The following is an 18307-nucleotide window of genomic DNA, read 5'->3' as shown; positions in this document are numbered from 1 at the left end:
GGAAATGTCCTAGGATGTCTGCATGTGAAATTTGGTGGTGTATCCATCTACTGTGGGTAGCTACAGTTGTGTAATTGCAAACAGCCATTCCAGATCACACAGAGGCAATTACAACAATAGATATATTTTATGAAGTAGTAGATTCCTTGACAAAAATTTTCTTGGTTTATTTAAGAGTTCTGAAGCCTTCTTGAGAGGCATCTTGGGATAAGGAAGAAAGGAGTTTTCAGAGTAGATAGGAATTTGTGAGAACCTTAGCAACATGTCAGGATCCAAAATATTTAGAATAGTCTTGTCAAAACTGGTAAAACTCTAACTAATTTCTTTAAGTCACAGGTTGTTTGGCATTAAAGTGCCAATGCAAGAAATGAAACTATCAGTATTTTTGAAATAAGTTCAGTAAGTAAAAAAACAAATAGCATAATGTTAGAGTTCTAAAAGCAAAATTTAATAAATTAATATATGCATGCCAGATAAAAATACAAAATTACAATTGAAATAGCAATAATAATAAAGGAACACTGTTCAGTATTGCAGATTTCACTGCAACCACCATAAACATCATGGAGAATTACTTAAAGTAACACTTAAAGTACAATTTTATTTCTGTTAAAAACAAATTACTATATGATGAAAAAACAGAAAGAAACCCAAGAAGAAATCAGCCCCAAAAGTGGAAGAGAAGAATATGAAATGTCAATAAATGGCCAGAGGCTCCATTTCACATAAGTTTGCCTTCTTTTTAGTATCAGAAACCAATTACATAGAACAAAAAAGCAAATTCACAACAGGTTTACACGGAGAAACATGCTGAATTACAATCACAAACTATCCAGAACAAAGATGCTGCACCAGTTCAGTTGTTTTCTTCATGGAATGAGTCTCACCAGAACAGGGAGAACAGGGAGCAAATCATGCAATAGCTTTAGGCATTTTGTTTTTTATTTTAACATGATAAACACCCAGGATTACTAGTACTGGAAAGTATGTGTTAACCTTTTTCAACATCAGCTGAATGGCACTACAGAAATGACAAAGAGTTCCTTCATTTTTATCCTGAATACATCGAAAGCTCTAGCAAATATGGAATTCAGTGACAAGAGCCATTAAATTACTTTAAAATATTCCTTCATCCATAGAACACTGTTGCTTCCTTTTTTATTACAAAACCCCCAAAATATTCAAAATAAAATGTCTTCATTTTTTATAAGCATCTCCACCACAAGTCTCTGATAGCGGATGTCGTTCAGCGCAGCCATCGCGTCCAGCTCCGGCGCTCTCATAAGAGTTGGTCCAAAAACTATGCCCAGGTTTTCTGCACTCATCAGGTTTTCCTTTTCATGGAGCGTTACTCTGTAAAAAAAAACCCAGTGATTCTCACATTTCTTCTGTGCCAGACCATGCCTGCATATGCTTGAAAATCAGGGAAACTGGACAGAAATGCGTGCCTTTCCCCAAGGAGAGGCCACTGTTTCCAGCAGGTCGCACATGGGAGTGTCAGGTGAAACACTTGGGAGTGAGTGAAAGAAAATGTTTTGTGGTGCTTGTGGTGAGTCAGTGTCTGTCCTCAGAGCACACAGACCATGCTCACTTGCACTGCATGAACAACTCATTTGATATACAGAAACTACAAACTCAGGATTTTTCTTCTGTTTCTCCCTTTCTGCCCTAGTTTTTATCTGAAAACAGGTCAGACTGATGTAACTGAGTTGCTGTGTCTCCAGTCTGTAAGTATTCCAAATAAAGGAGCTGTGTCTGATTGCCTGAATTCAGCAGCAAGGCAATGGCCTGTTGAGCAGCACAGCTCCTTTTAACAAAGCATTAAACAGAAGTTTAAAAATAGTGAATTTTGTCACCTTTCTACCTTATCATTCACCTATACCAGAAATATGATGTGCAAAAGCAACTTGCTAGGTAGAGCAGCAACAGCTAATCTTGAACAGGGTGAGGAAAAATTAACTTCACATGTCACAAGCTGTAAAGTGGAATTTTTTGTTCCTATGTCTCTCATCCCTTTGTCCATTTTAAAACACCCATTAGAAATGTCACTGAAATAAAGGGACAACTCAGGCAAGAAACTCAGTAGCTGAATTTTGCCTGAGGCACTCAGCAGAGTCAACACAGTCCTACTTGTAGAAGAACTACAAAATGAAAAAAGGCAGAAGAGACCTTAAAATAGTTTTTCTGTGGAAAGGCAATGATTCTTACATATTGACAATAAGTTCATGTTACTTGAGAAACTAAAATGGACACCCTGGTAACATGCCACCTTGGTTTTGCTTTGCAAGGGATAATCCCCTGTGTCTGAGTTTTGCTGTTGTGCACAGTACCACTCCTGCCACAGGCCCTTTCCAGGATTTGGAGGGCCTTGACCAGACTTTTCTGGAGGTGCTAACATGGATTTTTGCTAAAAATGAGTGTGGCTTAGAGTTCTTTGCAGCTATTCCACCCACCTCTTCAGATGTGCCATGAGATACCGTAACGTTTCACAGTGTGCAGGCGGCAGCAGCTTCAGCGCCTCGTGGAGAATTTCCAGCTGTTCATCTGGATCCGTGGTTTCTGAAACACAGATGTTCAACTGTCACCACACAAACAGCCAGAATTCACACACAGAAAGGCAGCAACCTGGCCTGCACAGGAGATAGGGTCTCACAGCTCTGCTGGACTGTTCATGGAGGATTTGGACAAAGAAAACTCCCCAAAGCAAACTGCACTCCACTGAAAGATTCCCTGCAGCCTACTAAAAAAAAAAATCCTCTGGCAATCTTGCTGACTGGACTGGTTTTGCACAAATAATCTACAGGTGTAACTCTGGGAGAGCAGAAACTCTGCTGGGAACTTTGCCATCAGTTCCTTTGGCTCTCTCCGTATGACTTGGAAAAAGCCTTCTCTGAAGGAGCTGTAAGGCCAGCATACAGTCCTTGTTTTCTACCCACGGCTACCTCACGCCTTTCCAGGTGTGGCTGGTGTGAACACATCACAGAAATGCTTCAGGCAGCCAGGATGTTTGGGAGAGATGTTCCAGATGGGCTTGCTGCTGTGCTTGTAGACACACTTTCTGCAAGGCCAGCCCCAAAGGTGGCTTTGGGAGAATGAGTGGTTATCAGCTTATGAAAACACTCAAAAAGAACAACTCCAGAAACAAACGACATCTCATTTCTAAACATTTCCATAAATCACCTTCTTTCTGGCACCCTAAAACCAATACACTTTAAATAATCACTGTCAAGTACCCAGGACTCATGCAAGACACACCAGTGATACAATCCATAATGTGTGATGAAAAGGAAACATTCCTGGTGACAAAGGCAAAGGAAAATGTAACCATGCTCAGGCAGCATCACGCAGTCAGGACGTATTTAGTCCTGCAATCCTTACTAAATTGGGCATGCAGTGTAAGAGCTGATGGGACAGCTATAAAACAAATAGGACAGTCCTGCACAAAAAGTAGAAAAGGCTAAGAATGACAAGCAGACAAAAATGTGTTATACTTACTTGCAGACTCTATGAACTTTGGGTAGGCATCATATGTGATGAGTGGAATTGGCAAATCCCTGAAGTACAGTTTAAGTGCACCAGTGATAATATTGATATCTTCATACATATTCACAGAAATATCAGCTTTTTCCCCATCTGTGTGGAGAAGGCACTGATATTAAAGCCTTGGAAATGTAAACAGATGTACAGCAGCATTCAAAAGAAAAATAATAACTCACTTAAGCAAACATTACTGAAAAGGAAACAACTACAGATTTTGGCTGTTGTACATAAAACCATTACTGGACTGTGATGTTCATGGTTTCAGGGTGAAAACCTCAAGCATTTTATAAAGTAACATATTTTTCCTTTGTTTCAAATAATTACTAAAAAATACAGTTTGGGCTTTTTTTTTTTAAACTTGCCTGCCTCATCTTGCAGTATCTGTCTTGTAATAAGGTGTGGACGTTTAGCTATTTCTGAACACACTGCATTGCAAAACAACACATTCGTCAGCACTGAATGACAAACCAGGGAGTCGGGAAAAAAAAGTAAGAGGCAGAAAACCAGCTTTGTGCACAGCCCCCCTATTTTATAGGAAAAACACGTGATGACTATTTAACTACAACATACTACCTACTCCAAACTGCAGCGGACACACATCCAGAACTTGGCTTCTCCAGCATGTCCCCACCCTGCTAACACTGCAGATGTTGTCCGAATCGGTCCAGTCCTCCAGACAAACAGGAAAGAGAGTTTCCAGCACAGATTCTGGACTTGATTTCTACTGGGATAGAGGGACTGCAGCTGGAAAGCCTTTAATTTTCCCACTGTCTTTTCTCAGAGAGAAGAATTTGTTCTCAGTGACCTTTTAGTCTGTAATAATTCAAACTTTGTTTGCAGTATTGCATTCATCTTATTATTTTGGAGCTTTCATCCAGAAAGATGGATTTAAGTTGCACAGCTCTCTTAAGGCACTTCACCACTCACCCTCTATCCCTCCCCCACCCCTCCGAGCAGAGTTTGACTTGCAAACTAGGGCAGTAGTTCACAAAGCTTTGTCCTTCCTACACACATGGTTACTGGAGCACAGATACTGATGGAAGGAGAAAAGTAGATTTTTGTAATAAAGGCCAAAGTGAAGCTGATATGCTTTTCTGATGGGGCGTCTCCCCTCCTGCCAGCACAGCCGTCGAACTCCTTCAGACCACTGGTGCAGTGGCGCGTGAGACAGAGGCTCTGCACAAAAGCTCTGTATATTTTATACATCAGCACCAAGTTCCAGCATGCAGGAAAGACTGTACCTCTGTCAAATGCCATTTTGACATCTTCAATAAGATCGCTAAATCCTGAGACTCGGTACAGTCCTTCAGAATTAAGACCTGCAATGAACAATTTAACAAGGTTAAAATTAGTCCTGATTTTTACAGTTGCCTTCAACCTGGTTCTTCCCTTGGCAAGTTTTTCATTTAAGGTAGAAAAAGCAGACATGCTTTAAAAGCCTTATCAGGTTTTTCTTCCAGAATGAAACCTTATTCTGGGTTTTTAACCCTGACCATTGCAGTAGATGCCTTGTTCTATCAGCACTGAACTGTATTTATGAAAATTACTTCAGAGCTAAAGGAACGTATTAAACCAATTACAGCTCATTTAAAAATAACTGAGATTAACATGCTTGATGATCAGTCATTATTTCAGAATAAAAACAAGTACCCTAATTCTAGAAAAGGATACTCAGTGTGGGCTAGGGAAACTAGCAAGAGTGAACACATTAATATAAAACCCCTTTGTTTTGCCACATTCATTTAATTTTTAAAATGAATATATTATAGGAAAGATAGGCACTAATATGTAACTACAAAGCAGTAACTTCTCATTAAGCAATTTCTAGCAGAATCTATAAAAATTATAAATGGTATGAACCATGAAATAATGCAAAGTATAATATTAGCTGTGCAGGGTAATTGGCAGTCATAAAATGTTTTGTGCAAATCTGTTTTGAGCAATCATACATTCAGCAGAAACCCAGATGACCCAGATCAATCTAAATGGATTATCAGTAAAGCAACAAAAGTCCATTAACGATGCCTTACCTCTAGATTCAATTTCCCTAATGCACATATCTACCACCATTGGTCTCTTGGTGAAGTGTGCTTTTACTAGCGTGGTAAGGTCACAGCTGTACACTTTTTTGACATGCTTCAGGTCTGGCTTGCAGTCATTTGGGACCATCTTGGAACATTGCTTGTGCACATTTAAACCACAATCTGCGGGAAAAAATGAAAACATTATTAGGCTGGTGTTTGCTGAAAATGTATTCTGAGATCAGTGTGTGGAGTACAAATGGCTCTGGCAGATTCCAACCTCAACTCACAACAGTTACTTCTCTTCAGGGCCCTTAACCACCAAATACCTGAAGAAGGGACAGCCCTGAAGTCAGAAGGATTTCCTACCCAAGACATTTCTTCTGTTTCTAGGTGGTCTAACACAGAGTGACAAGCTTTCCATGTTTTTTCAAATCAGAAGCTAGGAGTCAATTATGTTCCCCACCACTATTACATACACTGCTGTCACAATGAAGACTTTTCTCCCAAAGTTACTGGGGATTTCCTAACACTTCCATCTTCAATTTAGCCCTGGATCTGGCACTTCAGACATCTCCTAGGGAGATGAAGGTAGGGACTGGGTTACAAACAGGCCACAACCCCTCAGCAGTGAGCTGGCAAGGCAGTGCCAAAACCTGAGCCACTTCGGGGACAGGTGTGGCAGCCCTGCTCTGCCCGGAGGGGAGCTGATCCCGGCACTGACCCTGTGACTCTGCCCAGTGCCATCTCTCGTTCTGCCATGCAGACTGCCAGGTGCCTGTCAGGAAGCAGCCAAGCCCAGTGAGAACTGGCACCACATCCCACTGAGGGTGGCTGCCACGCTCTGATGTGCACTTGGGACGCACAGGGAGCCCTGTTCTGCAAGCATTCCTGCACCTTGCTGCCCTGCCACCCCGAGCGCCCTGCACTGCCACAGCACTAAGGGATGTAGGAGCTTGAAGGATCAATGCCTTAATGAAAATCTGTACTTTCTTCTCTCACTGCAGGACTGGGTATCTATCTACTGAGAATCCCTTCCTATTTTGTTCCTGCTGATTTTGCCAATACTTGTACTTCCATTAAAGCTCCAAGTTATTTGACTTAGTTCTTTCCAAAACAGTAAATCAGAATTCATCACTAAGTTTAATTTCCACTAAGTCAGCTGCAGCCTGCTGCTAAAAGCATTTTGTTTACTTAAAAGCCTGTAAAACAACCAGATTTGTCACTTAGGATCCTCTGGTTGCAATTAAAGTTTGGCATGTCACCTTCAATCCATCAAAACTTGCTCAGATCCTGATCCAGATGAAATGGCTGATTAGAATTCTCTGGAGGTCATTCTGTGCAGAAGTGACCTCTGTTCCCTGTGAGGAGCAGGGAACACACAGGCAGGGAGCTGTGGTGCCGAATTTCCCTCCTGGCTGCGGCTCTGGGCTGTGACCCCCACCGTGGGCAAAGCCCACCAGAAGCACTGCGCGCACACGGTGCCCGCCAGGGCCCAGCCCGGGGCTGCTCTGCCCCAGCTCTCTCCAGCAGCTGCCCGGGCACAGCCCAGACCCCACTGCTGCCCCTCCCCCGTGGGGAAGCGTGCATTCTGCATCAGCGTTGGCAATGAGGGAACAGTGACTTGCTTTCACCTGAGCACTTATTTAAATCCCACATTTAGTCAAGCGCTCCAAGATCCCAAAGCGTCCCCCAAGTGGCCACATGCCCAGCATCTCCCTACCTGTAGTTTCTGAGCACAGAACAAAGGAACTCTGAGCCTGCCAGCCAGCACGGGCAAGGGGAGCTCCTCCTTTGCTGTAAATATCTGTGCCACATTTTGCCTGAACTTTGACAAACCAGGTCTCTCTGTGCTTTAACTAGGGAACCCACATTCACTGGAACATGTGACCTGAGCCCTCTAGTGAGTCACTGCTCCAGCTGTGGCAAGGAGAAGCCGTTCTTGCCGCCTCTGGGTCTTGTAGAACCAAATCAATAAATGTTTGTAGAAATGCACAGGTAAAATAAGTATTTTTTGGTGTAAGGTTTGAATACTGTGTCATTAGTAACAACAGCACTTTTAAAAACAAGACAAAATACTGAATAGGTGCTATTAAAGCAGTCTGCTTTCAAAATAAAGACAAAGTGAGGAGTATAAATAAAAAATAGTCAAATAATTAGAGGCAACATCTTAACACACACTCAAGGGAAGCAAATTGAGACCACATAGGAAATCTTAAATCTTGACTTCCTTTATTTAGGAATAAATCTTAACATTACAATAATAGTATTTACAAATGCAAATAAAAGTATTGTACATACAGTTCCTAAAACTGCCTCAATAAGCACCTCTTCCAACAAGCATGAAGTTACCTGTCTATCAAAAATGATGTCTACAACACTGGAATGGCAGCACCTCACTCATGAGAACCCATGAAGGATTCTGTGAGTGCAAATTAACTGCTTCTCACAAACAGCAATATAGCTTAGAGTTACATTTCTGGAAACCCAAGGATAATTAATAATAAAATACACAGAAAAAAAAGAAAAAAAAAATACTCCCAAGTATCTTACACTTGACTTAAACTAATTACTGCCTTTACTGAGATCATCTTAATTATATTTATATACAAGAAAGTTTCAATTCATTAAAATCTCAATTTACAGAGATGTTTTCATTGTGAAAACCTTGCTTCTGACAGTAATTGTGTTATTGCTAATCCCATAGAGCCAGACAGGCTTTGAATCTGACCTCATTAATCCCAGAATAATAATTACAAATGCAGAAGTCAACTTTTCTCCTCTCTCATTTGTTCTTCCTTTGCATTTGATTAGACTTTATGCACCAACCCACTGCTTAAGGGCTTATCAACACTCCTGAGAAACATTTAAAACCTGGAAATATTTCAGATACCTAATGTTTAGAAAACGTGTGAGCCTTATGTTCAGGATTATTGGGCTGTGTGGTGTCCTTGTAATAACTAAGGCTTCTTGCCTCTTGTGTAAGCACAGAAAACCATCTTACTTTAGTAATTTCATATCAGTAAATGTATCAAGGTTATTTCAGTGAATTTACATCAGAAAATGGTATTTTTTTCCAATAAAGAACCTGAAACTCACCAGTGTTGTGCTTCCTGAACCAAGTGGGCCTCTAACCCCAGCTGACAATACTGAATACAGAATATCCATGTCTCAGTCACTTCACTCTGGTTCAGTTGATAACTAAGGATGATGTCTTGCTAACTCCACCAAGCTCAAAAGCACCATGGCAGGAGGTCAGTCCTCCTCTCCACAGAGCACTGGGAATGGCCTGGTTTTGTACTCAACTATATTCAACTTACTTGTTAGTACTAAACAACGGGAATTGTACTGCAAACTGAATACTGTTAAATAAAAAAAAAGTCCTCTGTTCTCATTGCAGATGCTCTGAAAGCTTCAAAAGCCATTATCTTAGAATCAAGTGGGAAGGAAGAGGAAGGCCAAGTCCTAAATCTCCCCACATGCTGCTGTGGGGTAAAGGCTTAAGACTGCTTGCCTTGTTTGCACATGAGCTTCATAATTTGGCTGACTTCATTAAGACCAAGAGGATTAATTTAATTTCAGACTGAGGGTCTATTTACTTTTCATTACGTCAAAATATATTCAGAATAGCAGCTTTACTCTGGATCTAAAGTAACCAGGAGCCTTACCCATTTCTTACAGAACCTGCTGGCTGGTGAGGAGCTTCAGAGAAATCTCCCTAAAGCATTGTATCTGCTGATAAATCCTGGAATAATACAGGACAGATGTAAAAGATACAGTCATGAGCTTTTGCAGGCCAATAGTGAAACTTCTGCTGACTTTGGTTAATCAGTTTCACCTTACAGAGATGATTTCTCAGAAGCAGAATTGTAAGTCACTCTTACTGTTACTTTTACAGTGCTATCAAACTGTGGCCACTTTTCAAATATACTACATGGACCAAAACCAATGCAGTCATAAATTCAAGAGTTTATAGGAAGTTTGGAAATTTAAGGAGGGTGCGCAGAAAGTAATTTTAGACTACAGGTTTGAAAGTCGGTGATAAACTGCCCTGGCTTTAACAGCATATTGATCTAGGAGTTCAGATGGGCTGTGACATTACTTCTATGAGAAGTAATAAATTTAAAACCAGCCCGACAATAGTTTCCTATGATGCCTAGAAGAAGGTCTGGTAATGTTATAGAAACAGTTAATACTGATGTTAGTCCACTGGGCTAAGAGAACAAATAACACGTTCATATTAAATGCATGAGCAGAGCCAAAAGATAGATGTACGTTACTACTGGCCCATGAGCACACACTATAAATATTTGCAGAGACTCAAATATACGTAGCTGTCCTGTTTTGTTATACTGTTGATTTGACTTCAGTCAGTTTTATATTTCCTTTGGTTTATGATTTACTGGCTAACATGGCTGCTGATCATGCTCCATTGGAATGATACCATGTGCTACATACATCACTCTAATTATATGTCCAAATTATTCCCCCAAAAATTGATGCATTCTATCACTCTGAAGAGCAGCTTTAAGAGTTAAAAGGTAGATATACATTATCTGCAAGAAGTCTTGAAAGACTCTTCTGAGGTTTGTGGTAAGTGTAGGAGGGTGGGAAGCGTGGAGCTGTGGTGCTGGCACTGAGTACTGCCTTGGGCTGGTCCATTGCAGCACCTACCAGACAGGGCAACAGCCTCACACCTGAGCTGACACAGGAAGACAGTGGGCTCTACACAAGCACAAAGTACTGGTATCATTCCTTCTTGCAAGAGTGAATAGGTTAGAAAGCCATTTGCTCTCATACATCACTCATGAACTCGTAGCTTTTCTTTAAAACTTTAACGCTTTTTCTGTAGCAGAGGGAGCCATGTTTTCTGTTTCATGGGATGCAGCATGTTCCAACAGGCAAGTGAAGATAGCAACCCCAGTGGCCCCAGGTGCTGCACTCTGCTTCCAAGCACAATCCAGCAGGGTGCTGTGAAGGTCTGCCCTCTTCCTCCTCCTCAGCTGCGTGACTGCAATTTGAATGGCCACGTTGGAGCTGTCACAGTGCCTCGAATATGTGCTATGTGTTCATCTGCAATGCACATCTGGAAGCAACCCTGGTTTCACCAGAGCCTTAAGCCACTTCACTAAACAGCCCCATGGCAAAAATTGCTTCCAAACATAGGAATATGCTCCCTAAAATCTGCTTACATCCACATCAGTGTTTCATGCACTACAGGGTACATTATTTTAAGACAGGAATTTCAAGAGGGCAGCTAGTTACTTGGCAACAAAATTACCTAATGTTACCAAAAAATCAGGGCTGATGAAATGAAAAGAAAAAAAGCCTATCAAACCAGCCAATATTCCCTTATCTCAAATCAAAAGAATACTTACTTTTGTGCCTCCAAAACACTTAGTGACAATGGTTTCATTTTATGGAAGTTTTGAAAGATTAGGGTCTGTTCATTCAAGGCTTCCTGCCACAACACCTGCCTACCTCCTCGACAGCTCCCTGGCTGGGCCACTGGCTTGTTCAAGGCTTCCAGGTCTGTGTGGGCTTGGAGATAAAGCTGCTTTTAGGACTTACAGTTTCAAGAATATATAGCTCCAGAATAGCTTCCCCTTGGGAACAGCTCTGAAGCAAGGCTCTGCTGTCTGATTAGCATTTCAAAATTCTGGAGCTCATTCCTTGCAGGAACACCACCAGATCCTGAGCTGGTGGAACAGCTTGTCAGGCAGCACACATCTCCAATAGCATCAGCACCTGCTGTGCTGGGCAGGGGCTGTTGTCCAGCCCCCTTCCCACAGCCCTGACCTCAGTAGCTTTGCTTTGCTCTTTGGGCCTTTACTGGGCTGACTGTCTGTACCTGGCATTCTACAACCAGCAGAATCCGGGTGCTCATCTCCAAAGGAGCTTGGATGTGTTTTTAAGGCACAAGCGTGGGCAGAGGGGAAGCTTTTCATGACTGAGCCATGCAAAATACCTTGAGAGTGGGCAATGTGATGAGAACACCTTGCCTTTCCCTTTGCTGACTTTAGTCACAAGAGCATCAGCTGTTTTTCCAGGCACAGAAAACATGAGCACTCTGCCTGCACAATCAATGCCTGAGGATGGACAGGCTCCTTTGTGCTCTCCTCCATCCTCACACACCAATGGAGCAACACAGGGCTGTCCAACACAAAGGATTTCATAGCAAGGCAAAACAAATAGCAAAGGAAATGGGGCAGCTGCACATCTTTCAATTGCTGGAGAAGGAAATGGATGAAATGGGGAAATTAAACACTTAAGCAGTAATTCACAAAACTGCTTTGAGACTGTACTTTAGCTCTTTTGAAAATGAACTCCCAGATCTTACTGTGGTCAGGACTGGCAGCAATATTGCTTGAGGTCTGTCAGTGGGAGCTGATTATCTGCACACTGATAGTTCAGCTGCAAGTTAATTTCTATCAGTTCTTCAGAGAGAAGTTACCCACTCCAAAGAAAGTAGAAGATAGGAAATGCTACATGTGTAGCAGGCTGAGATAGTCTGGAGCAAAACTATGAAGGTTGCAGAAATGGTGCTTTGTGTACAGCCTCAAAAGGTTGTGCTGCCTGGTGTTACTAGGAGCAGCCCAAAATACCACCAAAAGCATCCACAGAAATAGATATATATAAAAATTATCTTTAAGATGAGCTAATTAATGCTTTGTAACCAGCCTGTTCCAAAAAACAATCTTCTGATTGAACTGTTTATTCATGAGGAACAAGCAAAAGCCCACAGAGGAAGGACTTTGAGAGCTCTGATGGGCTGGAGACAGGTGGCAGCTTGACAAATCTACTAATCTGCCAGTCTACCAGTCCACTTGGGTAGCACAGGAACAGCATCAGCAATGCTCTAGTCTCTGAGAACACACTCTTTGGTAATGCTATTGCCTGTTACATGTTTGTATCATCCATAAAAAGAACCCGCTGCTGCACATCTGCACATTTTCTTTGACTATTGTTATAGGTTCTCTTCTGAACACATTCTGGGCAGTGGGACAAGCCCTGTGAACACAGGAGAGCTTTACATAGGAGGAATGTAACTAAGAATACATTTTTCTAAGTTCATGCATTGGATTTTGTTCTGGGGTAAAATCTTATGTCTTCATTAACTTCTACTGACCTTCAGTGTTTACACAAAATGGTGGCATTATACTTTCAAATACTTCTTCAGTCATTTCTACTTATGAGAGAAGCCTGCAGGAAAGCATGCTAGAGATGGAACATGCCATCAGAAAAGGCAGACTCCTCGCATACAGATGTGTCTTCATCTCACAAAAATTTTTAGGGCCTGTGACTTAGATGCAAAAGTTGGAAGTATGACTCTCTGAGGTAGTAGGGCAGATATTTATTATAAAGATTCCCTCTAGGGAAGAAAATCTGTCTTTAAAGATGCTGATGAAATAAAGACCAAACTTGAGAGAATGACATTTAAGGAAAAAAGAAACTATTTCTGTTTTGCTAGATACCTTAGGCAGAATTCAGATTACATACTACACCCACCAATTAATTTCCTACAGGATCCAAATCCCAGACATCACCCCAAGTTCTAAGTTTGGAAGACAATGAAGTTCTTCTCATGTTTGGTAGTTTGTATTAATCCCCAAACCTTTGCAGTCCAGATAACACCCAACATCTCATTTCAACCAACAACCATTCATCAGGTGTCCAATGTGGTGCCTATGTTTACCTCTCATCTTTAAGGAAGAAAAAGACATAGTCCTCCTTCTTTATCTACCATAAAACCTGAACCAGGATAAGTTAGGCAGAATCCACCTTCCAGGAACTAATAATACAAGACTGCACCTGGAAAGATCCTGACCACACTCAAGTCTGTCTTTTGGCAGAGAGACACACATTCAGCCATGCTGGACTGAAACAAAGCAGGACTCCAGCTGAATTTGCCAGGGCATCCTTGCTGGTTGCTGTGGCATGTGTACTCTTACGAGTGTTTAGTTCCAGCTGATCATTTTTTAAAGGATTGGCTTACTTTGTGTAACATAAACTACCAGCCATTAGAAATAAGCTCTGTTTTTTCCACTGGCTCTTCCTCCTTTCTGAAATGGGTGACATTTATCTTTGCTGTCCAGTCTTGCACTGTCCTACACATCTCTTTTTGCATGTTTTTGGGCTTCTGCACAGAATAGGATTTTAAATGGTTGAGAGTAGCCCATGCAGTAATCCATTCTATTTGTTAAACTCATCACTTCTGTACAGAAAATAGAGTTCTCTTGAAATGTGCAACTGTTTGCTATAAAAAGCAAATGCTTTAAGAAGTATAAAATGACATATGATCCATGCAGTTTTGCCTGTAGGTATTTTCAATAAAATGATTATATACAGACTACCAAACAGATTTTGTGGATTTCCCTGAAGTGGCATTGAACCCCACTTGAATTCAAGTGGGCTGCATCCTGATAAAAGCTGACTTTTTTTTTTTTTTGAGTACAAACCTACTCTGAAAAACAATGGCCTCATGTGGCTCCTGGTTTACAGTGCCTCATTGTTTCCATATTAAAATGACTCAGTTCAGAAGCAAAATTTATTTTTTTCTTTTAAAAGCACTGTAAGACCACATAAACTTGGCCAGACTCACACCACTGAAGCCTGAGCTCCCCTGCATTAGTACATTAGCACTGGCTGTGCAGGGCCTCGTTCTGTGTCTGTGCACCTCCAATATTTCCCTGAAATGCCCAGATCTGTGCAGCTTCTGGCTCTGCTGGCTGCACAGCCTCAGCTGTGGGAACAGGCAGACACTGCTGCAGCCTCACCCTACCCCAAATCCTTGCTGACACTTCAGCAAGCATGGTCATACAACATGGGATTTTAAAATACAGATAAGATCATAGAAACTACTGGAAGCTACCAACACTGATGTGGAACTTCACACAAGACAGAAAGCCCTAATTATAGTTTCTGAACCTATGAAGTCATCTAATACACATATGCTCCTCATGCTGCAAGGAGAATGGATGCATGCAGTACTTATTCCCAGCCTCATAAGGAGGAAAGAAAACCAGATTTTAGAAGCTTTTGGGAACACACAATTTAGAAAAATCTGCATAAATCCAGAAAATCAGCTGTACTTCGGTTAAAAGAAAAAAAAAGGCAGCACAAAATAATAAGCACTTTGGATTTAATTGTAAAAGCAACAGTATCAATTCCAAACTGCCATGCAGCATTGCAAACCTTCATACCATTTATTTTTATTGTTTTTCTGGATCAAAGTTACCTAATACCAATCTGTAAAATATTTGATATCTCTCCTAAATGCCCAAATGGACGAATCTAAGGCAAGGAATAAAGATGACACACTTACTGATTCAAGTGTCATCAAAAACATACTAATCAGAAGACCAAAATAAAGCTTCCTCTTCCTCTCCTAGCACTGTACACCCTGTATAAAATCAAGAGCAGTAAAACGTACTAACAATCTTCACTCACAAGTGGAGGACATGGCTGTAATCCTGTATTCTCAGTACAGGGAAAATACTGAGAAAGGAAATGCCATTTTTGCATAATCAAGCCCTAAAACAGAGCTGCACTCTCTAATGCATCCTGGACAGTGCAGACTGTAATGGTAACAACAAAATATTGTATTCAAATAGTTATGGGTGAAAAATTTAAAAATATTTCAATCCTGTGTGGCTAGAAATTATTTTAAATATTACATTATTTTGCAGTTCTGTGATAAAAAGCCTTCTTATTTGCTTGAGACAAGACTTCAGAAAGCTTTAGACAGAGCAGATTTTCTTAAATTAGCTTGAAAATTCAGTTTCCAGGGCAACATAAGCAGACCTTCATACATCAACATCTCTTTGCACCATTTTTATAAATACGGTTTGCTAGAGTGTCATAAAATACTTTTTAAATACAGCAAACTATTTTGATCTCTTTGATCCTTTTCTTTGCCTTTGAAAGAAAGCCGACTGTCCTTTCCTTTCAGAAGAACCTTTTCAGTAGAACTGTCAAACTGTATTCCTTTGGAGAAGCTTTATCCCAGAAATGCCTGCAGTGATACCCATGCATGTAATACATTTCTAGCAGCACCTCAATGTTTATGTAACATTTCAGTAGGCAGCCCTTATCCATCATCCCTTTTCTTTTCAGTTTGCAAATAGGAGATGTGATTTAGGGTCTGTGGCACGCTGGGACTCAGCTGGTTTATATATGAAATTAACCTGAATGTCTGTTTCACAGAAGCAATGTGGAATTTGCTGAGGACCACCTTGTACATCAAAATCCCCAATGACTTTCTCACACCTACCAATACATGGAATGGTATAAAAGAAATAAAGCTAACTATGCATCTGTCTATTGTCTCCTCCATTCTAAAAGGGTGGGGGAAAAAAAATCTCTTCATGATGATGGTTGTCTCCTCTCCATGAGCACTGGAGGGGTGCTCTGCATCACTCCAGTGAGTCACTGGAACAGATACCTGAAGCCATCAGCAGCAGAGTGGATACATTTCCTCCTTCCATTGAACAGGGAGCAGACTGACCCTGGCCCCCGTGTCACGGCAGAGCAGGCTGCACATTACAGAGTTACAAGTGAGGAATGACTCAGGAAAAGAACACTGAATGACTGTTACCTGCACATTTTACTCCCTGAGCAATGAGGCCCCACATGAAGTTGGCACAGTATTCACACCAGTGCGGGCCCCTGAACGTGTGCACCTGGAAGACAGTAGGCAGAAAAGAAAATTACAGAAAATGACCCAGCCATTTCACAGACATCAGTATCAATGCATGTAAACAGTGCAGAATTCCTCTTCTTTGAAGGCATCACATGCAGTTTCTGGAAGCTTCCCTTTATCACTGCAGGAAAGGAAGAAAGGAGCTAAGAAAGATTTAACAACCAAGACTCTTGCAGACCTGTGGAAAACCAGAGTCCTCCATCCCGAGAAGCAGAACTGGGTCTGTGGGGGTCTGCTCCAAGACCAGGTCAGAGAAGCAGGCATAACCCTTCTCCCACCTCTTGGCATCCCTCTGTCTGGGCAGGAGTCTGGCCACAAGCCAAGGCTTTTGCAGCAACTGTGCAAGAGCTCACTTTTCAATTTCAAACGCCTTCTGCTGTGGCCTCCTCTGCATAAGGCACTGCGTGAAATGGGTAGGGGGCTGCACAATTCCACCTCACATGGAAAGAGTCCTGCCAGGCTAAAACACCAGTGCCATACAGAAATATTGTAAATTTGCCTAGAGACTTTCCAGTTTAGAATAACTCCAATAGGAAATTAATTTTCTTCAGGCTAATGCTACATATTGAAAATCCAAACTGAAAAAAACAAATCCACTGAAGCAGGAAAAAATTCAAAGCTAAAGAAGAAAAAAAACCCCAATGCTGCTTTCATTCCTGGCTCACATGCTTGTTACAAATCCTGCAGCCACCATTAACTGCTTCTGACTTTATTCTGATAAAGCTCCTGCTGTAGGAAACCACAGGATTCTTTACAGAGAAAACCATTACTTCCTTAGCCAGCGTAAAAGGCTTTGAGCCGCTATTTAGAATAGACAGGCTGAAAATAAAATTAGTAGCTGATGATAATAAAGAAATGAAATTTGCAGTGAAATATAGCAAAAGTGCTTTAGGCTGAAGTCACACAGTTCCTCAGAGTTACTGAGCGGGTATGGGAGCAGGCAGTAACCTCACGTGTGTGCAGCGCTCGGTCGGATCAGAGTGGAGCAGGAGGGAGAAGGAGCTGGTGGAATTGTTTGTTCCTGACATTTGCACACAGCTCTGGCTATGAACACTGAAAGAAAGGCAAAGTGGCCAGACTGAGGTGGTAAGTGTCCCCCATGCCACTGATGTAAGAGAGGCAGCTGGATCCCACAAGTGACAACGCAGAGCAGCACCCTGCAATCCAGGCCACAGCTCAGCTCTGGCTACAGGAAGGTCTGCAGCCCCCTGGGTACCCTCGGAGCAGCAGTGACATTGCTGAGACACTCTGGAAAGCTACTCCTGAATTCACCACGTAATTCACATGCACTCTGTGCTAAGTGATTCCCAATAGCCTGGTCCAAAGTGAGCACAGGCTGCCAGTGCCCTGCCCTGCCTGTCCCCAGCGCTGCCTGCTCTGTCCCCACCCACCCCACACGCCTCTGGAAGGTGAGATGTGCTCCACAAGGCCTCTTCTCCCTGCAGTTCTGGCTGACTTCCACAAAGCAGACGATGACAAGACTGTCAGCAGCTGTACTCCCCATTTTCTTTTTTCCTCTCACCACAAAGAGATTTTTCACACCATTCATTTCATTACCCACCTGCACTACTCCCATCCTTTCAACCTTCTTCCAGAGACTGGTGGTTTTTATCCAGGTCTTTGGCAGTGCTCTCTTCCCAGGATAAGAACATTCTAATATCCTCAAGCAAAGCACTGTGCTTTAAAGCCTGCAGGACTAGCAGAACTTTTTCAGGGAAAAAAGAAGGCATAATTTGGGTCTTTTTTTTTTTTTTTTTGGGTCAAATTCCCCCTGAAAAATACTTCTTTAAAATACTTCTCAAAAATCCCATTAAGGAAAATTGAAACAAAATTGACATTTCAGAAGTCTGGCCAATAAAGAATTTATTTTCACAATATTTTTCAGTTTTGTAAGTTGTTTTGGTTTCACTATCTCTGATTGCACAAAGGAGGGGAACTTTCTTTTGTTCCTTAAAATGCTGACGGATATATTATTAGTTCTTTCTAAATAAAAAGAATTATACTATCCTACCTTGTGCCTCTGTGGTTGCTGATTTCAATTCAT

At 41.6% G+C, this 18307-nt stretch overlaps 1 protein-coding gene across 3 annotated transcripts in view; it reads right to left on the bottom strand.

The window, feature by feature from the left end:
- Window positions 1-426: 426 nt before the first annotated feature.
- CHN1 (chimerin 1) overlaps window positions 427-18307 on the bottom strand; it is a 93330-nt gene continuing 75449 nt past the window's right edge. For all 3 annotated transcript variants that reach the window (XM_053947754.1, XM_053947755.1, XM_053947756.1), the window contains 6 exons: window positions 16159-16243; window positions 5571-5744; window positions 4782-4859; window positions 3496-3633; window positions 2454-2559; window positions 427-1353 (listed from right to left, as the gene is read on the bottom strand). In XM_053947754.1, the coding sequence (XP_053803729.1) occupies window positions 1182-1353; window positions 2454-2559; window positions 3496-3633; window positions 4782-4859; window positions 5571-5744; window positions 16159-16243 (753 nt within the window). In that variant the 3' untranslated portion in view covers window positions 427-1181. The remainder of the gene's footprint in view (window positions 1354-2453; window positions 2560-3495; window positions 3634-4781; window positions 4860-5570; window positions 5745-16158; window positions 16244-18307) is intronic.

Source organism: Vidua chalybeata, chromosome 7 (assembly GCF_026979565.1).
Source record: "Vidua chalybeata isolate OUT-0048 chromosome 7, bVidCha1 merged haplotype, whole genome shotgun sequence".
NCBI classification, from domain to species: domain Eukaryota; kingdom Metazoa; phylum Chordata; class Aves; order Passeriformes; family Viduidae; genus Vidua; species Vidua chalybeata.
The sequence above is the reverse complement of the archived record's forward strand: the minus strand, read 5'-3'. Positions and strand labels throughout refer to the sequence as shown.